The sequence below is a fragment of the Gobio gobio genome, assembly GCF_949357685.1.
Source record: "Gobio gobio genome assembly, chromosome: 12".
Classification (NCBI taxonomy): domain Eukaryota; kingdom Metazoa; phylum Chordata; class Actinopteri; order Cypriniformes; family Gobionidae; genus Gobio; species Gobio gobio.
This window is the reverse complement of record NC_137105.1, coordinates 49,618,658-49,645,550: the sequence shown is the minus strand read 5'-3', so window position 1 is coordinate 49,645,550 and position 26,893 is coordinate 49,618,658. Positions and strand designations below refer to the sequence as shown.

The 26,893-nt window shown below is 44.3% G+C and overlaps 2 protein-coding genes across 2 annotated transcripts; both read right to left on the bottom strand.

Annotated features, from left to right (window-relative positions):
* Nucleotides 1-1,241: 1,241 nt before the first annotated feature.
* LOC307134712 (leukocyte elastase inhibitor-like) lies at nt 1,242-14,583 on the bottom strand. Its single transcript, XM_079830667.1, has 6 exons — nt 14,273-14,583; nt 7,152-7,289; nt 6,952-7,069; nt 5,471-5,613; nt 4,400-4,567; nt 1,242-4,325 (listed from the first exon to the last, which is right to left on the bottom strand). Exons 1-6 carry the CDS (start codon nt 14,438-14,440, stop codon nt 3,906-3,908), a joined length of 1,155 nt encoding a protein of 384 aa, XP_079686793.1. The 5' UTR covers nt 14,441-14,583; the 3' UTR covers nt 1,242-3,905.
* Nucleotides 14,584-16,868: 2,285 nt separating this feature from the next.
* LOC307134713 (leukocyte elastase inhibitor A-like) lies at nt 16,869-26,031 on the bottom strand. The gene is made up of 6 exons (XM_079830668.1): nt 25,601-26,031; nt 23,606-23,743; nt 23,406-23,523; nt 23,125-23,267; nt 18,425-18,592; nt 16,869-18,348 (listed from the first exon to the last, which is right to left on the bottom strand). Exons 1-6 carry the CDS (start codon nt 25,832-25,834, stop codon nt 17,932-17,934), a joined length of 1,218 nt encoding a protein of 405 aa, XP_079686794.1. The 5' UTR covers nt 25,835-26,031; the 3' UTR covers nt 16,869-17,931.
* Between the last annotated feature and the right edge of the window lie 862 nt (nt 26,032-26,893).

The following is a 26,893-nucleotide window of genomic DNA, read 5'->3' as shown; positions in this document are numbered from 1 at the left end:
ATATGAAAACAACGTGGGTAGCGCCGCTCACTTCCGGTTCTGTGGATGGTGTTCTGAAACTGGTGTTCTGAAACTGGTGTTCTGAAACTGGTGTTCTGCGGGGCTGCAGCTGGATATATCTCGTTTTTTTCCCTTTCTCGGTCGCGCGCATAGACGGTCGTGCACCGCCGGTTTAAAAGAGCTCTTCTGATTGGCCGAAATTCTCTGCTCTCTGAACAGGGCCTGCCGCTGAATCACAGATGCACAAATCACTTTTGCTCCACATTTCACGTAGTTTATACTGTAGTGCAAAAGTGAGAGTGTGTGGAACTTTTCATTTGAAGGCGAAAAAACGCATTTGAGACTCGTAGCAGCAGATTCAAGCAGTTGAAGTTATTGGACTTGTGATTGTGTTAGAAAAATATCCAAGAAAAGTAATGCATTTGTGACCAAATATTCTACAAGTGTGCAACTCTCATTGCATGGATTCACATATTAATGTGCGGATGTGCAAAATTTGTCTGTGACTTCACATTTTTGATACGGGTGTGTGAATGCGTTTTGCACCAACTGTAGCAAAGATGTGAGCGTATGAGTTTCTTCATGTGTGATTCATACAATAGGATTTGTGCACCTGCAGTGAAGAATGTGTGAAGGTGTAACTGTTGTGTTGTGTTTGTAGGTGAGAAAAAAAATCTACAAGTTTACAACTCCTAAAATATTTTTCGCTGTGACTTGAAATTTATTGATACACATGTGTGGATATGCTCTACAGCTACAAATTCCACTCTCACACGTGTTCAGTTGTTTTGCACCAAAAATACCTTCATAGGGTTCGAACCGTTCAGAAGAAGGAAGCGGAAGAAATAGATGATAACCCCTAAACTAGAAATAAACACACATGCCTTACACTTACAGTACTCATGCAAAACTCCACCTCCCTTCCTCCCTGACGCATGTTTAAAGTCCTCATGAAATCAAAACTGACCCTACTTACTTTGTTATCGACAGGGTTCTTGCAGGTTTCAGTGAGTCAATTTTAAGACCTTTCTAAGACATTTTAAGACCATAAAGATTGAAATTTAAGACCTACACGACGCATTACCAAAAAAAATATTAAAATCAAAGAAATTCTGTTTCAATGAATTCAGTCATTCATTTAATTTACAGATAAAGCAATCACATTAGTAACCTTCCACACTCAACAACGTGCCAAATGCCCAAAACCTTAGGCCCAAAAGGAAAATAGGCTCAAATAGAATAGATTTCATCTCATATTTATTTACATTACAAAACAGCATATGATTGGTCAAAGCAGGTACAGAATAATAAGTTGGTTGTAAACTTGACAAAAACCAAAAGCATTTTGGTGATCCATAAATCAGAGTAATATCTGAAATGTCCCTCACCAAAGCCAGATATACACTATTATAATAACTACTTCAGATTATTAATGAAAGATTATTAAAGATTGCCTCTCTGCTTTGTTTTATAAGAAATCATTTGTCTAGAGTTCCTAATGTCGTGTAATGACAACTTTTATATAGTCATAATTTCAACAGTCATGAATCAAAGGGAGGTTTTTTTACTTGTTGTTTCAAAAACTACTGTAAAACAACAGACTGTAACATATGGAGGAATGAAAATATGGAAGGATTTACCATTGCATATTACATATTTGAAGTAAAATTAAAAAGTTGTAAAAAATCGTTAAAGGTCCCATTGCATGGCATTTTTCTATTATTTTATAATGTTTCCTGAGGTGTACTTATATTGTTAGTATGATTTTTACATCATAAAATGTCATAATTTAGAAATAAAAGGCATTTTGTCTATACTGCTGTTTGCCCTGTGGCTGAATGCCCTGTTTCAAGAGGCGTGTCTGCTGTGAGACTTCAGTAAAAACGCCCACTGTTGTGATTGGCTGACATCTTTGCATTTGAAATGAGCGGAGGGCCGTGGTTTAACGAGGTCTACGACGCACGAGCTGCTGCCAGAGAGACGGATGGACCTGAGTTCACTTCACATCAGTTCTCAGCATGTCTCAGTTCAGTGAACTTTTGTAGTTACTAGAATATACTTCAGGTTATTAGTTTATTTCTAGTCGGAGGGGCTGTCAGTCATGTCAGAAAGTTAGTAACTTTAGTAAATTATGGATCAGCGCTGACTCGAGACGCGAACCCTTTTCACGGCTTTTCAACGATTCAGTCCGATTTGGTGAACTGATTCGGTTCGAATGTTGACGGTATGAATCGTGTTCGGGGGAGGGGAGGGGTGTTGACGGTATTAATCACGTTCCGGGGAGGATTCTGCGTTCGTATGCTTCGCGTTCGCGGGGGCACCGCGGCGCGATCAAAGAGGGCACTTTCACTTTCACTTTCAAAGGGGCAGGGGCTCAAGCCCCCCCCGCCCCCCTGTGCACGCCACTGGTTAGTCTTATTGTTTAAATCTGGTGTTGTTGATTTATTGTGAGTACCATGTTTTACCGTCTAATATGATCTAGCTCACGGCAAGTGTCTCTGCAGAGAAGTTCAGGTCAAGTCTGAAGTCTTTTGTCACGAGTCCCAAGTCATTCCATGTCTTTCAAAATGTGAATTTAGACAAAATATATGACCTTTCTATCATCTGTTTTGTTTGTAAGAAAGGTCCTTAGATGTAAGGGATACATACAGCCTGTTACGTTATAATCCATTATAATGTAGCCTACTATAGAAAACAATTGTCCTGGCAACAAGACGAGTAGTCATTTTCCATTCAGTCGCTGAGTGGACACAGGATGGCGCCAGTCACGTTTGTTATTCAGCGTTGCTATGTTATTGACGACAGTTATCAGAAAATATCAAACCTCGGAATGTTTCCAGTTGTTTTAATAAGTAGAAAACCGTACGCATGCTGATTATGATACATTCTAATATGCGCTTTAAATAATAAACGTATTAACGTACCAGGTTTAAAGGTTAGACTGTAGGCTATTCATGTTTTAACAGGCTGGCTGTGTGTGTTAATGTTACTAACCTTTGCAGAAGCGATGTCTAATAAAATTTGATGTTGTCGTTCCGTGTCTTTAATTGTTATCTAGCCGATCTGACATGGTAATAAATCCAAATCATGTGAGAACATATGGCACGATGGATCCTGTCATGTTTCATGGGACTCATGACATTTCAGAGGTTATGCACAATACATGGACATATGTAATCAAATCCTAAAAAAGGGTCCGATCTACCACGTCACGTTTGTGAAGTAGATATTATAAAATTCAAATAAAGGAAAAATTCTTTATTTACTATATCAGTAGTTAAGGATTAAAGATAAATATTCACAAGTCCTTTTTGTCGAGTCCTAGTCAAGTCTGAAAGTCTCATAAAATGCGATTCAAATCCGAGTCACTAACACAAATGCCCATCTCTGTCTCCATAGTAGCAGTGGAGTGAACACACAGAGTAGCATTATAACAACCCTCAACACACTCAGATGTGTGTGATATGATAAAGCAGTGCTGCGTTCCCCACACACACATGAGCAGAAGAAGAGGAAGCGCTCATCTGACAGAATAAAAGCTCCAGACTCATCAAGACACGCCTTTTTTTTTAATAAGCGACGTCTAGTGGCGAACAATTACATATTGTGGCTTTAAAAGGAGATTCAATATTATTATAATTCTTTCTATAAGTAACTTCTATAATTCCCCGAATTTAGAAAATCAGGCAGTCATCTTTATTATTTTTTATTCCTATTATAACTGTTTTAATTCATTTACGAATATTTTAATTTCTGTGTAAAGCACTTTGAATTGCCACTGTGTATGAAATGTGCTATACAAATAAACTTGCCTTGCCTTGCCTAAGTGATCTGAAATAATCTCATTTGTGAAGACATTCAGAGAAAACATATTTCTTCATTTGAGTGCAAAAAACGTCACGTTTCTAGGATGGGCCTCTGAATCTGCCAAGAAAGAGGACACTGTTAGTGGGGTTGTGCCTGATAAAGAAAATGAAGGGGTGGTCAGCCCTGAAAATCTGGAATTCTGGTTCACGCCGGAGATAGCCAATAGGATTTAAAAGAGCTGCTGCTGCTGCCGCCTCAGTGCCTTCCTCATTCACGTCCACAACGGCCTTGTGAATCACCTCTGAAATGAAGAGGCCGTCCTGACTGCTCATGCCTGTCAGATCAGCCTTTGTTTCCTGGAACACAGAGCTCATCCCCATCCTTTGCAGTGTTTCTGATAGGGAGCTCTCAAACTCCACCTTGAACTTTGGCAAATGGACTTTGATATCCATCTGCGTGGTCATTTCATCTCTTTTGGTCCAGTTAAGCAGCTTATCAAGGGTTAACTCACTCTCCAGCTGTCAAACACACACACACGCTGAAAAATAACATACACTGCAACAAACTATCTGATTATGTCACTTTTGCTGACCTTCAGAAGAGGGTCAGAGTCGTCCTGAGATTCGTTTGGGAGAAGGATCAACATGCTGAGCTCCCTTTTTTTATATGGCAACTCCAGCACCTGCAGTTCATGCTCTGGGATGCTTCTGAAGGGGAACCTTTCCTTCTGGTACATCATTTCCACAGGCCGACTCTCATTCTGATGGAAGACAAATGTTATCAGATGAAGAAATACATCATGAAGTCCAAGGAATTGTCTTTAGACCTCTTGAGACAGGATTGTTTTGAGGCACAGATCTGGGGAAGGGTACAGAAACATTTCTGCAGCACTGAAGGTCCCAATGAGCTGAGTGGCCTCCATCATCCATAAGTGGAAGAAGTTTGGAGCCACCAGGACTCTTCCTAGAGATGACCGCCCGACCAAACTGAGTGATCGGGGAGAGTCAGGGAGGTGACCAAGAACCCGATGGTCATGCTGACAGAGCTCCAGCGTTTCTGTGGAGAGAGGAGAACCTTCCAGAAGAACAACCATTTCTGTAGCTCTCCACCAATCAGGCCTGTATGGTAAAGTGGCCAGATGCACATGACAGCCCGCCTAGAGTTGAACTGGAGATTGAACTCTTTGGCCTGAATGGCAAGCGTCATGTCTGGAGGAAATCAGGCACTGCTCATCACCTGGCCAATACCATCCCCACAGTGAAGCATGGTGGTGGCAGCATCATGATGTGGGGATGTGTTCAACGGCAGGAACTGGGAGACTAGTCAGGAATTTGTAATAAATTTGCAAAGATTTCAAAAAACCTTCTTTCATGTTGCCATTATGGGGTATTGTTTGTAGAATTGAGGGAAGAAATGAATTAAATTCATTTTGGAATAAGGCTGTAACATAACAAAATGAGGAAAAAGTGAAGCGCTGTGAATACTTTCCAGATAAACTTAGTGTAAATAGCAGCTATAGCTAAGAAAATATGCTATTTTCACTTAGTGTTTCACTATCTTCAGTGTAAATTAGTGCATGTGTGGATAAGCACAATCAATAGTAAAAGATTTTAAAAAGTGATCTCCAGTTTGCTTCACTCTTGAAACAAAAAGTGGATTGTACCTGGTTGAACTTAAATGGCATTTCTTTAGTGTCTTCTGCTTCAAATATGTGCAGCCAGTTCCCTTTGAAGTAAATGGCATTAACCAGAACCAGTCGGGTCATCCCAGTCACCATTCCTGGCATGAGAAGATCTTTGATTTTATCTGAAAAACACAAGTTTGTGTTTCTGGCTTCACATCTGTGGTTTTAAAAAAGGGTTTCTAGCAACAGATGATTGTTTTATCTGAAAAAAATAAAATAAAATAAAAATTATATATATATATAGCCATATCACCCTGTAGCCCAAGACTGGTTCCCCACTGAAGCTAAGCAGGGTTGAGTCTGGTCAGTACCTGGATGGGAGACCAACTGGGAAAACTAGGATGCTAGAGGTGTTAGTGAGGCCAGCAGGGGGCGCTCACCCCACAGTCTGTGGGTCCTAACACCCCAGTATAGTGATGGGAACACTATACTGTAACAAGCACCGTCCTTCGGATGAGACGTTAAACCGAGGTCCTGACTCTCTGTGATCATTAAAAATCCCAGGATGTCCTTCGATAAAGAGTAGAGGTGTAAAGGCCTGTACACACCGGGACGAATATCGCACGCGCTTATAACCAGCGTTTTTCGGCGCATCTTGAGTGTTCACACCCAAGCGATTTTCACTGGCGATACGCCGAGTGAACGTGCACATTCAGTAGATGCGCTCCCGGTACACAAGATGGTGCTGTGGCACTTTACGCTTCTGACACTCGCTTGTCACAAAGAAGAAGAAGAGAGACAGTATTTACGTGCTTGCCAAAACCACAGATGTATTTATGTCTATGGCCAAAACCATTCACACACTTTTTGCTAACTGGCAAGCAGCATTAGCAGCCCATCTTCTTCTTTGTCTACTTACTACTTCTTCGTCGTATCAATGTGTGCTCGGCAAGACCGATTTTGTGCTTGAGCGCCACCAAGTCGTGTTTTACTGTCACTTCAGCAGCCCCAGGCACGTGAACAAAAGCGCGGATTTCATTGGTCGGACAGTTTTTAACGCGCCGCGTCAAAATAAAAAAACAAACCCGAGGCGTTTTTTTTTAAATGACGCTTTTACGCCTGCCGTTTTACGCGTCGGTGTGCACACTCACATTGGCGCCCATTGTTTAGTCACGAGGCGTTAAACGTCGCGATAAACGCGCATGAAAATCGTCCCGGTGTGAACAGGCCTTAACCCCGGCATACTGGCCAAATTTGCCCATTGGCCCGTCCATCATGGCCTACTAATCATCCCCATATATACTGATTGGCTTCATCACTCTGTCTCCTCTCCACCATAAGCTGGTGTGTGGTGGGCGTTCTGACTCAATATGGCCGCCGTCGCATCATCCAGGTGGTGCTGCACATCGGTGGTGGATGAGGAGATTCCCCCCTTCTATATGTAAAGCGCTTTGAGTGCCTAGAAAAGCGCTATATAAATGTAAGAAATTATTATTATTATATGGAAGTGTTGTTCTCACTCTCCGTCTGCTTCTCCACCCATGAGTTAATGAGCTTTCGTGAGCCCTCAGTCGCTCTAATGAAGTCCACAGGCTGAAGGTCAGCGTGGTACAGCTTCAGCGTGGACTCCAGATACTCCTGCAGCACAAAATAAAGCCACCGTCTCACAGCACACAGAGAGCATCAACATGTCTCATTGTTACAGGCCTAATGGACTCACGGGTAAGAAGCTGAAGGTTTTCTCTCCATAGAGGCGGTTGGCCAGTTTGAGGATGTAGGAGGCTGATGGACGGTTGATCGATGAGGTGAGGGACTCAAAATGAGAGTGGACATCAGAGACAGAACTGAAGGACAAAACCTGCACAAGGGAAGACAACAGGTGAATCTCACAAAACCCCTCAAGAACATGTGCATCCTATACTTCAAAAGAAAAATGTATGCATAAAAAATAATTAAGCCTATTTTTACAACCATTAATATGCACTGATCAGTAAATATATCCCACCCACTAACAGGTGATGAAGAGATAATCAGTGTTATTCACTTCACCGGTCATAATGTTATGCCTGATAATGTGTGATGTATGACAATAGCGTGAGTGTATCACTTTAAAGGTCCTGTTCTTCATGATCCCATTTTTCAAACTTTAGTTAGTGTGTAATGTTGTTCTTTGTACATCCTGCTTTAATGACGTCAGTAGAACAGTTTGTTGACTAACCTTAGCCCACAAGAATACGCGGAAAAGGGGGCGTGGTCTTGTTGCTCCCGCGTGGAGAAGAGGAAGTGTTGCGTTCGGTTGCGTTTGTATAGTTTGTTTGTCGCCATGTCGTCGAGACGCTGTTATTTTCATCCCGGAGTCAAATCACCTTTGTTTGGCCTTCAGGGACGCTGTACTTTGAGATCATTGAGCGCATGCATCTGTCACGGGGTGACAAAATTCGAACTTTTAAGGCGGAACTAATGTTCGCCGCGATTGCCTCCCGCCGGACCCATAACAACGGGACACCGGGCTAGTTCCGGGTTAGCGGAAAATCCCTGCGAATGGGGCGATCAGCGGAAATTGCCGGCAGCTGTGCACAATGAGAGACGTTGCCCTTAGGGTAGGATAAAAGGAGAGAGGTTGCACAGAAGAGAAGGTTGTCTTTGGGGGGCTGTGAATCTCGAAGGAAATGTGAGCTTTGGAGAAGAGGAAGTGAGGGTGGGTTGGGGCTGTGAATCGCGGAGGAGGTGTGAGCTTGGAGAAGAGGAAGTGGGGCTGGCAAAACGGGCATGGCATTGTGAGTTTGGGAGAGGAGCACGCCGACTCGACCGGAAGGAGGAAATCGTTGGACAAATAAGATCGTTTGTGAGAGACTGTGAGTAGGGCAATCGGTCTCATCCCCTCTCTCTTGTCTATGGGACCCCCTGATGTGAATGCCAGGTCAGAAAATGGGCAACGGCCATTGATATATGTATTTCCCACTGAGTGTTGAATTGCAGTGATGGAGTGATGTGATGCACTGTGTTGTTGTGTGAAGTGTGAACTTAAACCCGCCGGATGTCTACTACTTACCTGAGTTTTCTGTCATTTCTGAGGAAGAGGATTACGTACCTGTGTATTCACCTGACTGCTTTGCAGTGAAGCCCTCCAGCCGTAAGTCCCCTGTCTGTCATTTCTGAGGAAGAGGATTACGTACCTGTGTATTCACCTGACTGCTTTGCAGTGAAGCCCTCCAGCCGTAAGTCCCCTGTCTGTCATTTCTGAGGAAGAGGATTACGTACCTGTGTATTCACCTGACTGCTTTGCAGTGAAGCCCTCCAGCCGTAAGTCCCCTGTCTGTCATTTCTGAGGAAGAGGATTACGTACCTGTGTATTCACCTGACTGCTTTGCAGTGAAGCCCTCCAGCCGTAAGTCCCCTGTCTGTCATTTCTGAGGAAGAGGATTACGTACCTGTGTACTCACCTGTCTGCGTTGCAGTAAACTTCTCCGTTACAAGCTCTGTGTCTACCAGTCCTTCAAGAGAAACTCATACCCGAATACTCACCTGATTGCTAGGCAGCGAAGCGGGTCCGCAGGACGGAACGACCCTGCCTAGAAGACTCACCATTTTAGAGCCCCCCTTTCCACTTTTATATTTAATAAAAAGATGGTTACTTGAAGCCTTGTCTGTCGTCCTTGCCGGGCCTCTGTCCGACTCCCCAAGGGTGGTACGGGTTTTGGGGGTGGGTGCGGCCAGGTTGGCCTACCCCGTGACATAATTTGGCGTAGTCGGCAGGATTCCACCTTGGGTTGAGTAGACAGAGGCGGAGCAATGGCAGACGAAGACGTACCGGTGGGTCACCCACATTTTATGCCCATCTTTATGGGAGCCCCATGGGCCCAAAAGTATAGAGGACCAGGTTCAGAACTCAGCTTGTTGGCGTGGAAAACTCAAGTAGAGTACTGGGCGGGCCTCCAAGGGTTAAACGCTACACAGAAGACCCAGTTCATTTTAAATTCACTCGAAGGTGACGCCAGGAGAGAAGTACAAGCGCCGCCGGAAGCAACCCGAACCGGCCCAGAACGGGTATTGCATCGGAACCTGATCCACCCTTGCCTCAACTACCCAAGGCCTGTAGACACCATCCTCCCCACCAAAGAAAGAGCCCAACGAACCCTGATGATAGGTTGGGCAGTGGTTCCAAGGGGACCGGCCATTGAACCTGAGCGAGCAAATTCCCCCTCGCCCCCAAGACGATCCCAGCGGGATAACCGAGGCCAGCCTCCGACAAGGTACGGAGACTGGGTTGAGTCACCACGTTCTAGGGACTAGAACGGTGTGGTGGGGGGGTATGTCACGGGGTGACAAAATTCAAACTTTCAAGGCGGAACTAATGTTCGCCGCGATTGCCTCCCGTCGGACCCATAACAACGGGACACCGGGCTAATTCCGGGTTAGCGGAAAATCCCAGCGAATAGGGTGATCAGGGAAATTGCCGGCAGCTGTGCACGATGAGAGACGTTGCCCTTGGGGTAGGATAAAAGGAGAGAGGTTGCACAGAAGAGGAGAGTTGTCTTTGGGGGCTGTGAATCTCGAAGGAAATGTGAGCTTTGGAGAAGAGGAAGTGAGGGTGGGTTGGGGCTGTGAATCGCGGAGGAGGTGTGAGCTTGGAGAAGAGGAAGTGGGGCTGGCAAAACGGGCATGGCATTGTGAGTTTGGGAGAGGAGCACGCCGACTCGACCGGAAGGAGGAAATTGTTGGACAAATAAGATCGTTTGTGAGAGACTGTGAGTAGGGCAATCGGTCTCATCCCCTCTCTCTTGTCTATGGGACTCCCTGACGTGAATGCCAGGTCAGAAAATGGGCAACGGCCATTGATATATGTATTTCCCACTGAGTGTTGAATTGCAGTGATGAAGTGATGTGATGCACTGTGTTGTTGTGTGGAGTGTGAACTTAAACCCGCCGGATGTCTACTACTTACCTGAGTTTTTCTGTCAGTTCTGAGGAAGAGGATTACGTACCTGTGTACTCACCTGTCTGCGTTGCAGTGAACTTCTCCGTTACAAGCTCTGTGTCTGCCAGTACCTCCAGAGGAATCCATACCTGGACACTCACCTGACTGCTTTGCAGTGAAGCCCTCCAGCCGTAAGTCCCCTGTCTGTCATTTCTGAGGAAGAGGATTACGTACCTGTGTATTCATCTGACTGCTTTGCAGTGAAGCCCTCCAGCCGTAAGTCCCCTGTCTGTCATTTCTGAGGAAGAGGATTACGTACCTGTGTATTCACCTGACTGCTTTGCAGTGAAGCCCTCCAGCCGTAAGTCCCCTGTCTGTCATTTCTGAGGAAGAGGATTACGTACCTGTGTATTCACCTGTCTGCGCTGCAGTGAACTTCTCCGTTACAAGCTCTGTGTCTACCAGTCCTTCAAGAGAAACTCATACCCGAATACTCACCTGATTGCTAGGCAGCGAAGCGGGTCCGCAGGACGGAACGACCCTGCCTAGAAGACTCACCATTTTAGATCCCCCTTTCCACTTTTATATTTAATAAAAAGATTGTTACTTGAAGCCTTGTCTGTCGTCCTTGCCGGGCCTCTGTCCGACTCCCCAAGGGTGGTACGGGTCTTGGGGGTGGGTGCGGCCAGGTTGGCCTACCCCGTGACATAATTTGGCGTCAGTCGGCAGGGTTCCACCTTGGGTTGAGTAGACAGAGGCGGAGCAATGGCAGACGAAGATGTACCGGTGGGTCACCCACATGTCGTGCCCATCTTTATGGGAGCCCTATGGGCCCAAAAGTATAGAGGACCAGGTTCAGAACTCAGCTTGTTGGCGTGGAAAACTCAAGTAGAGTACTTGGCGGGCCTCCAAGGGTTAAACGCTACACAGAAGACCCAGTTCATTTTAAATTCACTCGAAGGTGGCGCCAGGAGAGAAGTACAAGCGGCGCCGGAAGCAACCCGAACCGGCCCAGAACGGGTATTGCATCGGAACCTGATCCGCCCTTGCCTCAACTACCCAAGGCCTGTATACACCATCCTCCCCACCAAAGAAAGAGCCCAACGAACCCCGATGATAGGTTGGGCAGTGGTTCCAAGGGGACCGGCCATTGAACCTGAGCAAGCAAATTCCCCCTCGCCCCCAAGACGATCCCAGCGGGATAACCGAGGCCAGCCTCCGACACGGTACGGAGACTGGGTTGAGTCACCACGTTCTAGGGACTAGAACGATTTGGTGGGGGGGTATGTCACGGGGTGACAAAATTCGAACTTTTAAGGCGGAACTAATGTTCGCCGCGATTGCCTCCCGCCGGACCCATAACAACGGGACACCGGGCTAGTTCCGGGTTAGCGGAAAATCCCCGCGAATGGGGCGATCAGCGGAAATTGCCGGCAGCTGTGCACAATGAGAGACGTTGCCCTTAGGGTAGGATAAAAGGAGAGAGGTTGCACAGAAGAGAAGGTTGTCTTTGGGGGGCTGTGAATCTCGAAGGAAATGTGAGCTTTGGAGAAGAGGAAGTGAGGGTGGGTTGGGGCTGTGAATCGCGGAGGAGGTGTGAGCTTGGAGAAGAGGAAGTGGGGCTGGCAAAACGGGCATGGCATTGTGAGTTTGGGAGAGGAGCACGCCGACTCGACCGGAAGGAGGAAATCGTTGGACAAATAAGATCGTTTGTGAGAGACTGTGAGTAGGGCAATCGGTCTCATCCCCTCTCTCTTGTCTATGGGACCCCCTGACGTGAATGCCAGGTCAGAAAATGGGCAACGGCCATTGATATATGTATTTCCCACTGAGTGTTGAATTGCAGTGATGGAGTGATGTGATGCACTGTGTTGTTGTGTGAAGTGTGAACTTAAACCCGCCGGATGTCTACTACTTACCTGAGTTTTCTGTCATTTCTGAGGAAGAGGATTACGTACCTGTGTATTCACCTGACTGCTTTGCAGTGAAGCCCTCCAGCCGTAAGTCCCCTGTCTGTCATTTCTGAGGAAGAGGATTACGTACCTGTGTATTCACCTGACTGCTTTGCAGTGAAGCCCTCCAGCCGTAAGTCCCCTGTCTGTCATTTCTGAGGAAGAGGATTACGTACCTGTGTATTCACCTGACTGCTTTGCAGTGAAGCCCTCCAGCCGTAAGTCCCCTGTCTGTCATTTCTGAGGAAGAGGATTACGTACCTGTGTATTCACCTGACTGCTTTGCAGTGAAGCCCTCCAGCCGTAAGTCCCCTGTCTGTCATTTCTGAGGAAGAGGATTACGTACCTGTGTATTCACCTGACTGCTTTGCAGTGAAGCCCTCCAGCCGTAAGTCCCGTCTGTCATTTCTGAGGAAGAGGATTACGTACCTGTGTACTCACCTGTCTGCGTTGCAGTGAACTTCTCCGTTACAAGCTCTGTGTCTACCAGTCCTTCAAGAGAAACTCATACCCGAATACTCACCTGATTGCTAGGCAGCGAAGCGGGTCCGCAGGACGGAACGACCCTGCCTATAAAAAGATGGTTACTTGAAGCCTTGTCTGTCGTCCTTGCCGGGCCTCTGTCCGACTCCCCAAGGGTGGTACGGGTTTTGGGGGTGGGTGCGGCCAGGTTGGCCTACCCCGTGACACATCTCCCCGTTATGGTAAGAGGCGTGACTTTTCCGGGCAACGTGTGCTAAGCTGCTGTCGAATCACAACACGGGAACCGCTGGCACAATCAGAACTCGTTACGTATTTCTGAAGGAGGGACTTCATAGAATAAGGAAATTTTCAGGCCGTTTTGAGGACAGTGAAAACAGCAGTATACAGATCAGTAAATTGTGTGAAAAATACTGTTTTTTTACACGCGAAACATGAACACATGTTATATTGCACATTGTAAACACAATCAAAGCTTCAAAAAAACACGAAAAACGGGACCTTTAAAAAAAAATATGATCAGTAAGTCATATGAGAAACCTACATGATATCAAATAGTAATTTATTCATATTTGGCGTTGTGTCTGGGGAAGGGCTCTGAGCTCCATGATACCCCCCCATCCTCGACTGGGATAGAAACAGCCACGAGTGAGGCGATGGGGTGGTGGAGGGATGCTGTGAAACTTGTCGCGGGACAGAGGTGAGAGACGGATATATATACTGGCTTCCTCTTGCTCTGATTGGTTGATTTACACCTGAACGTGCTCCTCCCCAACTTTGTTAAATAAAACTTAATTTATAGTTTATGCCGTTAAGAAAGGTGTTTGATTACTTTATTCAGGTATGAAGGCCACAGGTAAATATGACATTTATTATAATGGGTTTATGTGAAGAAGTTCACTTAAATTAAAAGTGGTTCATTTTTAAAACCTAATAAATGTTGAATTTGAAAGCTTTCAATTTTACTGTAATGTTGAATGTCTATGATTAATGTTTAAAAACATCTGTTTCTACATTAATTTGGAGAGTAACTGAAATTATTACAATATAAAAATATTTAAAACTCAAATGTTTTTAATTTCCATTAATTACAATATATTAATGAAATATATTAATGTTAGTATTTCTTGCAGTCTATAATTTAGCTGAATAAAAAGCATTGGATTAATGCTTTACAATAATAATAACCATGAAAATGACAAGAAATGCAAAAAAGCTTTTATTTTCTTTATGAACGATATATATATTTTTTTTTACTCTTGGTGTGAGGCATTTAGTGATTCATCTCGAGTCAGTGAAACAGTCAGTCAGCAGTGGTGTATGATTTACAGAAACCACTTCACATAGAGCACTATTATTATCTAATAAACACAATTATTCAAATCGGAAAATCTGATTGACTTCTGAAGTTTGTCAAGTAGTCTAATGAATTTATAATCGAAATGAGACTGAAATGAATCGCACGGATAATATCGTGTCAGTTCCTCATACCTTCTCCATTTCTTTGGCTGTGTCTCCTCGGGCTCCCAAGTAGACCATAGCGAGCGCGGCGCTGACGCTCAGCGGGGAAAAGAACATGTTTCCCTCCGCGTTGCTCGCGCTCAGAGCCCGATGGAGATCCAGAGCGAAGAGACCGTTAGCACGAGCGAGATCCTCCATGACTGATGACACTGCGACAAATACAAATTGTGAGTCGGTTCTCAGCAAGTAACCGGTCGAGCCGGTTCAACCAGCTGTCGAAGTTTGCAGAGGATTCTGATGAGTGGCGATCCAAGCCTAAGGCACGCAGGCCTACTGGAAACATGCTAATTCCCAGATAGCAAAATTTGTCTGGCCCACCGCCTCCTATGTGCAAAAATGCAGACAACACATTCTTACTCTGATTTTTCAAGTTATTTCAGTGTACAAATGACTGTTAAATGAGAAAATATGTATATTTATTTTACGTTCTGGTTTGTTTACTGAACTTTATGATAAGCTTATTTTACACAATTATATTATGTTTTATGTGCATGAAAATTCCAAGATCACAGTCAGCTTGATCATCAAAGAATCATGTTTTTACAGTATAAGACTTCCCATAATACATTGCAATTTATAGTATTTTTGAAAAGTGTTCATATAAATCTCTATTGGCCTGTCTGATCAGTGCCGTTTCTAGCCATTCCGACGCCCTAGGCGAAATCCTTATTGGTGCCCCGAGTCAAATTTTAAAAAGCAACATTGGTATTACTGGTATTAATTAACAAATACATACATACCAAATTATGTTTGTATATATTTGTTAATAACTATTAACATTAATACCAGTAACATTCACCTTCAGCATGCACTGGGACGGTTTGCAGCCGAGTGTGAAGCGGCTGGGATGGGGATCAGCACCTCCAAATCCGAGGCCATGGTCCTCAGTCGGAAAAGGGTGGCTTGCCCACTTCAGGTTGGTGGAGAGTTCCTGCCTCAAGTGGAGGAGTTCAAGTATCTAGGGGTCTTGTTCACGAGTGAGGGGAGGATGGAACGGGAGATTGACAGACGGATCGGTGCAGCTTCTGCAGTAATGCGGTCGATGTACCGGTCTGTCGTGGTGAAGAAAGAGCTAAGCCGTAAGGCGAAGCTCTCGATTTACCGGTCAATCTACGTTCCTACTCTCACCTATGGTCATGAGCTTTGGGTCATGACCGAAAGGACAAGATCCCGGATACAGGCGGCCGAAATGAGCTTTCTCCGCAGGGTGGCTGGGCGCTCCCTTAGAGATAGGGTGAGAAGCTCAGTCACTCGGGAGGAACTCGGAGTAGAGCCGCTGCTCCTCCACATCGAGAGGGGACAGCTGAGGTGGCTCGGGCATCTGTTCCGGATGCCTCCTGAACGCCTTCCCGGGAAGGTGTTTCGGGCATGTCCAACCGGGAGGAGGCCCCGGGGAAGACCAAGGACACGCTGGAGGGACTATGTCTCCCGGCTGGCCTTGGAACGCCTCGGTGTCCCCCCGGAAGAGCTAGAGGAAGTGTCTAGGGAGAGGGAAGTCTGGGCATCTCTGCTTAGACTGCTGCCCCCGCGACCCGGCCCCGGATAAGCGGAAGAAGATGGATGGATGGATGGATGGACCAGTAACATTGTGTAGCCAGATGCCTGTATAGCCCTAGGCCTATAATATATAGCCTATATTTGTGCGGTCCTTAGTTGCTAAGAAATTGTTCTCAGACATAACTACATAATTATTATGTGTTATTATTACATTTCACATGAAAGTAATAAGAGTAAATACTGATTCAGTGTGGTTTTTGTTATTCATTGATGCGTGAACTTCCCCTTTAAATAACGCAACACTTTGCCCTCTGTGTGTACGACACTGCTTGCATTAAGCACTATTAGAACTGAATGAATCGATTCAGCATTCAACACCATCTGTAAAGATAAGTTACATTCGACAACATGATTTAATAAAGGATGTATTCATGTTGTGAATTTGCACATTTTATTATACCATTTTTAAATTGGTCGTTAAAGTTTTATATGGGACAATTACAAAACACACTGATTCTTTTAACAATGCATTGGCGCAAAAACCTTTTGGAGGTGCAAGTAAGAGAAGAAAGCTTTATAGAGTCAAAATAACTGCACACTCACTTCATCATGAAATGCTACATACAGAAACATACACACCGAGCAATGCTATCTGCCCATTTCACAGCGTGATTTCTCGACTACCACAAATACTGCCCTAACAAAATACAGATTTGTAACTGTTATTTTAATTGGCCTTAAGTTTGAATTTAGCATTATTGTATGGTTAAAAAAGTGCTACGTGCCAAAGTATTGACCGGGCTCATCGATCTAATAGTGTTGTTGAGCGCTCCAAACGGCAACTTTTTTAACAGTACTCTGATCTGATGGCATTTAGGAATCGTCAGATTGACAGTTCTTTGATCCAATAGTTGTGGGGGAACTAGTGGGGGCGGCAATAACATTTTAGGGTCAGATATGCGCTTATTGGCGCCCTAGGCGACCGCCTAGTTTGCCTATGCCTAAAAACGGCCCTGTGTCTGATAATAGCCTTGCTTTGCATAAATTGATAGGGCACATGACAATAATGTAGTGTGTTACAATTTCAAATGTTTATTGTACATAAACATACAGAGAAACAAACAAACTTCATTAAAAGTGCAATACAATGAGTGGACTAGTAACAGAAGAGCTACAAACGTGATGTGGTTAAAGTGATCATACTACGATCCAGGTGAGAAACCCAGATAACTATTGGCATGGAGAGTAAAAAATGCAAACCAATAGAGCTATAAACTCTGTTTAGCTAAATAATGGACAAACCTTATTCCCCATACGGTCTAAAACCAGGCAAATCCCCAACGGATAGGGCATCTTATCGGCCTATTTCACTGATGTCCTGCGATACAAAAATACTCTAAAGCTTTGGATTCAAATTCATATACCAAACATTATCAGATGATCAGAACGGATTCGTTCTTGGTACAGGCCTTTAATAATACTCACAGAATTTTAAACATATTATATAATATAAAACATAACACCAAAGATCATGCAAAAGCGTTTGATAGGATTAAATGGTGGTTCCTGCTTGAGGCACAGAAATTATGTTATCAATGACATCACACCCGCGTTACCCTCGATGGAAACACCAAAGCCGCTTTAATATCTGATGTGTTTGATTAGACAGGAGAGCAACTGTTTGGATCATTGATGGACAGAAACTGATCATTGTTCTCCAGCTCAACACAGTTAGTCTTATTGTTTAAATCTGGTGTTGTTGATTTACCGCACAGAGTGCCATGTTTTACCGCCTAATATCATCTCTCACTGCAGTGTGAACAAGTGTCTCATAGCAGCGCCGAGTGAACGCACAGAGTAGCATTATAACATCACTCTCACACACTCACACACTCAGCAGCGCTGCGTTCCACACACACACACACATGAGCAGAAGAAGAGGAAGCGCTGGTCTGACAGAATAAAAGCTCCGTGAAACCCAGGGGTCATCACATTACATATTGTGGCTTTAAAAGGAGATTAAATATTATTATAACTCTTTCTATAAGTGATCTGAAATAATCTCATTTGTGAAGACATTCAGAGAAAACATTTCTTCATTTGAGTGCAACAGAGAAAAAAACATCACGTTTCTAGGATGGGCCTCTGAATCTGCCCAGAAAGAGGACACTGTTAGTGGGGTTGTGCCTGATAAAGAAAATGAAGGGGTGGTCAGCCTTGAAAACCTGGAATTCTGGTTCACGCCATGCACTGCCAAGCAAAAGGATTGCAGTTGCTGCTGCCGCCTCAGTGCCTTCCTCATTCACGTTCACAAAGGCCTTGTGAATCACCTCTGAAATGAAGAGGCCGTCCTGACTGCTCATGCCTGTCAGATCAGCCTTTGTTTCCTGGAACACAGAGCTCATCCCCATCCTTTGCAGTGTTTCTGATAGGGAGCTCTCAAACTCCACCTTGAACTTCGGCAAATGGACTTTGATATCCATCTGCGTGGTCATTTCTTCACTTTTGGTCCAGTTAAGCAGCTTGTCAAGGGTCAACTCACTCTCCAGCTGTCAAACACACACACACATGCTGAAGAATAACATACACAGCAACAAACTATCTGATTATGGAACTTTTGCTGACCTTTAGAAGAGGGTCAGAGCCGTCCTGAGATTCATTTGGGAGAAGGATCAACATGCTGAGCTCCCCAGTTTTATATGGCAACTCCAGCACCTGCAGTTCATGCTCTGGAATGCTTCTGAAGGGGAACCTTTTCTTCTTGTACATCATTTCCACAGGCCGGCTCTCATTCTGATGGAAGACAAATGTTATCAGATACCACAACAAAATATACAAAATTAACTTTTACGGAGTATCTATTTACATTATGTGCAAATAGCCCACCTTGTTGGCAAATGCTATTTACACTAACTCCGCCCACTGATTTCTGATTGGGCCAGACAAAGTTACAGAAGACACTAGGTTGTTTGCAGCTATAATGGTGTACGGGTAAGGTGTGTGACCTTTCCCATCACATATCAGATCAGAAAGAGTCAGGAAATATGAGAAAGTATTAGAAAAGTGGATAATAAAGTGTTTATCGGTTAGGTTTAGGGAGGGCATATTGTCGAAAATAAGACGTCTTCCATTTAATAATTTTAATAAGTATAATCATTTTCACTCTGCTATCATTGCATACCATTTAATGTACAACATGTCACAGCCTGTGCCTCTGCAGAGATCACGGGAGCCATTATACAGTTCTTCAAACTGTCACCTGTCACTTTGACTGTCCATTTTTTGTGTCACAAGGTTCACCCTGAATAAACTTGTTCCTTTGTTCACTGCAACTTGAGTCCTCCTCAATTTCACCTCACGACAGAATCAACTGACCAGAATGCACTCAGCGGATGAACTGGATCTGCATCGAGCCAGCAGGGCATTCTTTTAGGACAGCAGCAGGAGGGATTGTCAGCTTCTCGTCAGGCCATGACGGAGATGTCACGTTTGCTAGCCGAGGTTACACGGTAGCTTGAACATCTTCAGCCCAATCCTTCCGTGGTTCCCACTACATCGCATCCACAGGACACTGTGGTAGCGGTTCCCCACTCATCAGAACCTCGCCTTAATCCACCTGCTTCGTATTCCGGTGAGCCCAATTCATGTCACTCATTTTTATCACAGTGTTCATTGACTTTCTCGCTACAGCCTTTCTGCTTTTTGACGGAGAGAGCTAAGGTGGCTTTCGTCATCATGAACCTGCACGTGATTGGGGAACAGCTATGTGGGACAATGAGAACACTTGCTGCAACTCTTACAAGGACTTCTCTGAGGAGCTTCGCAAAGTCTTTGACCTCCTTAAAGGAGGAATCGGTGAGCCTGGCGGACCATACTGAGGCTTACCATGACTTGAGAGCGGTGTTCAGTAAGTCCCGAGCCTTCTCTCTTCCTCCGCACCGTCTGTAAGACTGTGCGATAGAATTATTACCTGGCACTTCTCCACCCAAGGGGTCTTTACTCGCTCTCCGGTCCTGAGAGGGAGGCCATGGAGAAATACATCAGCGATTCTCTATTAGCCGGTATAATACGTCCTTCTTCCTCTCCGGCCGGGGCGGGGTTCTTCTTCGTGGGGAAGAAGGATGGTTCTTTGCGTCCCTGCATAGATTATCGGGGGCTGAATGACATCATGGTAAAGAAAAGCCACCCTTTGCCGTTGATATCCTCAGCGTTCGAACTCTTGCAGGGAGCAAGCATCTTTACGAAGTTGGACTTATGCAATGCTTACCACCTGGTTCGGATTAGGAAGGGGGATGAGTGGAAGACCGCTTTTAATACCCCGACAGGTCACTTTGAATATTTGGTTATGCCCTTTGGACTCTCAAACTCCCCAGCGGTCTTCCAGGCACTCGTCAATGACGTGCTCAGAGACATGGTCGACCGGTTTGTATTTGTTTATCTCAACGACATCCTGATCTTCTCCCAGAACGAGCGTGACAGTGTTTAGCACGTCAGACGAGTGTTACAGCAGCTACTCGAGAAGTTTGAGTTTCACACACGGTCTGTTCCGTTCCTGGGTTTCGTTCTGTCGCCTGAAGGCATCCGAATGGATCCGGGGAAGGTAAAGGCGGTTGCTGATTGGCCCACCCCAGAGAATTGGGTGATTTCTGGGGTTCGTTAATTTTTTACCATCGATTCATTCAGAACTTTAGCCAGGTCGCCCTACCACTGACGAATCTCACCTCCACACAAATTTGTTTCTGTTGGTCAACGCAGGCTCAGGAGGCGTTTGAAAAACTAAAGCCTCTTTGTTTCGGCCCCGATTCTCACTAACCCCGACTCGTCTCGTCAATTCATTGTGGAGGTGGATACGTCAGAGGTGGGAGTGGGAGCGATTTTGTCTCAGAGGTCACCTTCGGATGACAGAATACACCCGTGCACATTCTTTTCTCATCGTCTTAACCCCTCAGAACGGAACTACGACATCGGGACTAGAGAGTTCCATACTTAGTTTGGACCGACCACAAGAACCTAGAATATATTCGGTCCGCAAAGAGGCTAAATTCTCGGCATGCTCGCTGGGCATTATTGCGCTCACAGATTTTTGAGGCTGAGGCTAGTCCCACTTCCCCGGTGACCATCGTGGCCCCCAGCCAGGTGGTCGCAGCGGTTACTTGGGGAGTGGAGTCCAGCGTCCGTGAGGCGTCACGATTCCCACGGGGTGCCCAGTGGGTCTGCTGTTCGTGCCGGAGTTGGTCCGAACTGGCGTCAATCCCTTCAAGACCCTGGTGACACATAGCCATGGACTTTGTCACGGGCCTACCCCTGTCTAGTGGCAATACCGTGGTTCTTACCGTGGTGGACAGGTTCTCGAAGGCAGTTAATTTTATTCCCCTCCCCAAACTACCTTCATCGAGGGAAACAGCGGTCATTGTCTTAGATCACGTTTTTCGCAATCATGGCCTCCCGGTTGACATGGTTTCTGACAGGGGTCCCCTGTTTGTGTCAAGGTTTTGGACAGGATTCTGTCGACAGCTGGGGGCAACGTCAAGCCTATCCTCCGGTTATCAACCAGGTTAACCATGGTAGAGTACGCACATAACTCACTCCCGGTCTCGTCTATGGGACTTCCAGTGCTGTTTAGGCTACCAGCTCCCATTATTTCCCTCCCAAGAATCCGACGCCATTGTTCCGTCCGCGCATTCGTTCATTCAGAGGTGCCTTCGTACTTGGAGGCTCGCCACAAAAAAAGCCCTTTCTCGGACTGGCGAAAGGAACAAGGCGTTGGCGGACCGTCACCGTTCTAAGCCCCCACTTTGCGTGTGTGGTCAAAAGATTTGGTTGTCAGCCCAGGACATTACCCTCATACTTGCCGCACGTAAACTGGGAACCAAATTCATTGGACCGTACATTTTAACCAATGTGCTTAACCCGGTAACGGTTTGACTCAAATTACCCCCGGTGCTCAGGACCCAGGGACGAGGAGTTTTGTAAGCGAGCCGTGTTGTCTTGCTGGACTCGGGCTCGTTATCTGTTGGGTCTTCCTGCCTCCTGTTTTCTCTGTGGTCTCTCCAGCCTGTGCGTCTGCTGACGTGTGTGCAGAGATCACGGGAGCCACCATACAGTTCCTCAAACTGTCCCCTGTCACTTTGACTGTCCATTTTTTTGTGTCGCAGGGTTCACCCTGAATAAACTTGTTCCTTTGTTCACTGCAACTCGAGTCCTCCTCAATTTCACCTCACGACACAACAACGAGGTGCAAATAGTATCTGCCACTATTTATAAGTATAAATATCATCTAACTATTACCTTATTGCAAAGAAAATACTGCTGATAAAAATGAATTCCTCAATTCTACAAACAATACGCCATAATGACAACGTGAAAAAAGTTTGTTTGAACTCTTTGGTCTGAATGGCAAGTGTCATATCTGGAGGAAACCAGGCACCGCTCATCACCTGGCCAATACCATCCCCACAGTGAAGCATGGTGGTGGCAGCATCATGATGTGGGGATGTTTTTCAGCGGCAGGAACTGGGAGACTAGTCAGGATCGATGGAAAGATGAATGCAGCAATGTACAGAGATATCCTTGATGAAAACCTGCTCCAGAGCGCTCTGGACCTCAGACTGGGGCGAAGGTTTATCTTCCAACAGGACAACGACTCTAAGCACACAGCCAAGATAACAAAAGAGTCTACGGGGCAACTCTGTGAATGTCCTTGAGTGACCCAGCCAGAGCCCAGACCTGAACCCGATTGAACATCTCTGGAGAGATCTGAAAATGGCTGTGCACCGACGCTCCCCATCCAACCTGATGGAGCTTGAGAGGTCCTGCAAAGAAGAAACTGCCCAAAAATAGGTGTGCCGAGCTTGTAGCATCAAACTCAACAAGACTTGAGGCTGTGACTGGTGCCAAAGGTGCTTCAGCAAAGAAGCAAATTGAGCAAAGGCTGTGAATACTTATGTACATGTTACTTTATTCCCGTTTTTTATTTTTAATAAATTTGCAAAGATATCAAAAAAACTTCTTTTATGTTGCCATTATGGGGTATTGTTTGTAGAATTGAGGAAAAAAATTAATTTAATCCATTTTGGAATAAGGCTGTAACATAACACAATGTGGAAAAAGTGAAGCGCTGTGACTACTTTCCAGATAAACTTAGTGTAAATAGCAGCTATAGCTAAGAACATATGCTATTTTCACTTAGTGTTTCACTATTTTCAGTGTAAATTAAAGTGTAAAGTGTAAATTAGTGCATGTGTGGGTAAGCACAATCAATTGTAAAAGATTTTAAAAAGTGATCTCCAGTTTGCTTCACTCTTGAAACAAAAAGTGGATTGTACCTGGTTGATCTTAAATGGCATTTCTTTAGTGTCTCTTGCGTTAAATTTGTGCATCCAGTCCCCTTTTAAGTAAATGGTATTAACCAGAACTAAACGGGTCATTCCCGTCACCATTCCCGGCTTGAGAAGATCTTTGATTTTATCTGAAAAACACAAGTTTATGTTTTTGACTTCAAATCTTTGTCTAAAGATAAAGTGTGTATACTAGCCACAGGTCTAAACTGATTCACATGTAATTGTTTTATCTGAAATATAAGTGTGTATGGAAGTGTTGTTCTCACTCTCCGTCTGCTCCTCCACCCATGAGTTAATGAGCTTTCGTGAGTCCTCAGTCGCTCTAATGAAGTCCACAGGCTGAAGGTCAGCGTGGTACAGCTTCAGCGTGGACTCCAGATACTCCTGCAGCACAAAATAAAGCCACCGTCTCACAGCACACAGAGAGCATCAACATGTCTCATTATTACAGGCCCAATGGACTCACGGGTAAGAAGCTGAAGCTTTTCTCTCCATAGAGGCGGTTGGCCAGTTTGAGGATGTAGGAGGCCGATGGACTATTGATCGATGAGGTGAGGGACTCAAAATGAGAGTGGACATCAGAGACAGAACTGAAGGACAAAACCTGCACAGGGAAATACAACAGGTGAATCTCACAAAACCCCTCGAGAACATGTGCATGCTATACTTCACAAAATCAAAAGAAAAATGTATGCATAAAGAAAAATTAAGCCTATTTTTACAACCATGCAGTCTGTAATTTAGCTGAATAAAAAAAAAAGCTTTTCATTAATGCTTTACAATAATAATCACCATGAAAATGACAAAAAAGCTTTTATTTTCTTTATGAACAATATTTATTTATTTTTACTCTTGGTGTGAGAAAACTCAAGACCTTCACAATTTAACATCCACAAGGCCTTTAGATTAGACTGACCAAATATGATGTTGATCTAATTAAATCTCAATGAGGAGTTAATCAATATGTAAAACAAAGCATTTCCTGTTGCAAGCAGGTAGCACTATGACTGTAACTGAATATTGGTATGTAGATGTGTTCAGGTCAGGACTCTTATCAAACATGTGGATTTTGGGGCAGATCGGACATTGTATTCCTGAGTTACAACAACTTCCTGTTTGATGGCGAAACATCGAACTTTGTGAGGCCGCCACGGACACGCCCTCCAGGGAAAACTCAAGATCTTCGCAATTTAACTTTGCAAAGGCCTTTAGATTAGACTGTGCAAATATGATGTTGATCTGATTAAATCTCTATACGGAGTTGATTAAAGTAAAACATCTGGAAATGGGAAAATTTGCAACAATTTAGTAAAGAAAAATCAAAATATCTCACTTCTTGTTGGTTTTCAGATTTCGTACCAGGAGACTTTGTTGTAGGTATTGGGCTGTTACATGTGTGTACCGAATTTCATAGCTGTACGTGAAACGTAGCTCGAACGGCGCTTAATTGAAATTTTGTAGGTGGCGCTATTGAGCCATTTTGCCATGCCCAATTTTGAACCCATATCAGACGTAAATTTTCACCACTTTTGACGCGCGTGCAAAGTTTCATGAGTTTTCGAGCAGGTTTAGGCCCTCAAAAATGTGATTCATTTGGGAGAAGAATAATAATAGGCTGAGCAAATACAACAGGGTCCTCACACGAACTGTGCTCGGGCCCTAACAAGTCTACATATGGTCATCTTCCGGTCCAACATCCAGGCTTTCCTTGAGATCCTGACAATCCCTTCAACGCAAAGAATAGGACCCTTTTCCACAGTCCCATTCAATTCTAGCAGAGCCTTGTTTCACATATAGTATGGTTCCGGTACATAAATGAAACCATATGTTGAAATAGAGTAGCCTACACTGCAAATGAGGACACAAAGACCCTCTTGTTCATATTCCTGCTGAGATCCACATAAAAACCTATCAGCAGTGGTGTATGATTTATAGAAACAGCAGCTCTCACTTCACATATTGCAGTGGTTCTCAAACTGTTTATACCACCTCAGAAAATATTTGGCTCTCTACCACCATACTGACCAAAATACAGCAGCGTAGTACGTTAGGCCTAACTATTCAGCTACAGCTCTGCACAGTTCAAAAACGAGGCAGTTTATTCCTAATAAGAATATTTAGTCAGCCACTCTAACATTGAACATTACACTGTGCTTACTTACATACAGGACAGGTAAATGAAAAATGGAGGAGTTATGATGAATATAATAAATCATGATTAAATTAAAATGTGTTATACCTAAAAGTTAAATAAAAACTGTAATACACTTAAATGTTTACGAAAGTAAACATTTAAATTAAAATGTATTATGAATTTATATTTAATTTAATGATTCCTCTGCAACCATTAATCTAATAAACACAAATATTAGACTAGTGCCGTCGGAAAATCTGATTGACGTCTGAAGTTTGTCAAGTAGACGAATGTATTTAAAATACCTTAAAATAGTATTCCTCATACCTTCTCCATTTCTTTGGCTGTGTCTCCTCGGGCTCCCAAGTAGACCATAGCGAGCGCGGCGCTGACGCTCAGCGGGGAAAAGAACATGTTTCCCTCCGCGTTGCTCGCGCTCAGAGCCCGATAGAGATCCAGAGCGAAGAGACCGTTAGCACGAGCGAGATCCTCCATGACAGGTGACACTGCGACAAATACAAGACAAAACAAAAACGTCGGTAGTAAGTAGTGATGTGACATTTTTTCAACCGAGGCGTCAGAGTTTGTGTCGAGAATAAATGCCAGTGATGATGTCCGGTTCGTGAGAAACCGTGTCCTCTCCTCTTGTGAAGTGGCTGTGTCCGAAAACCCCAATAAGTAGGGCTGGGAATCGATTCCAAAAAGATTCGATTTGGAATCGACTCCTCTTTAAGAACCCTTTTTCAGTTCAACAGAGTTTAGCATTTAGTTGTCTCTTGCTCACTAATAATGATTGGAAGTCAATTTAATTTCTGCAAAAGGTTCTTTCGGACAGTTGAAATGAACCAGTTAAAAATAAAGCAATTCAGCTGTTCTTTTGCGTCATCGCGTATCAGAACATAAATTACTACGCGTACGCTGATTATTAGCCTCCCTTTCATTCACTTAATGGTGTTTATTGTCATTGTTTCCTTCTGTGATCCTGCATCTTGGACAAGTTTATTACATTTTGCACCCAAAAACATAATTTTTGCCTAAATCGTAAAACGGTTATGTTGTCCACATGTGTTTGATCAATGCTTGGTCTAAGATAACAGATGCAGATGTGAGGGTCTTATTTTCAGTTGAAATAAAATCCTGTTTTTTTTTTTCTATAATCCAATGATAATTCTGAAAGAAAAGGCACCTAGAGCACAGATTAATGGCCGAGAGCCTTCCTCGCGCATCTGATTGACAAATAAACTGCACAGTTTTATATAATGTTTTTTGTTAATATTGTGGTTATTTTGCCTCATACATTCTGTGCAAAAGCACTTAAAGGGATAGTTCACCCAAAAACGAAAATGTGATGTTTTTCTGCTTACCCCTAAGGCATCCAAGATGTAGGTGTCTTCGTTTCTTCAGTAGAACACAAATTAAGATTTTTAACTCCAACCGTTGCTGTGTGTCACTCATAGAATGCATGTGAATGGGGTCTAATTCTATTAGAGTAAAAAAAACATGCTCAGACAACTTCAAATTAAACCCCACGGCTCGTGACGACACATTGATGTCTAAAGACACGAAACGATCGATTTCTGAGAGAAACCTAACGGTATTTATGCAATTATTTCACCTCAT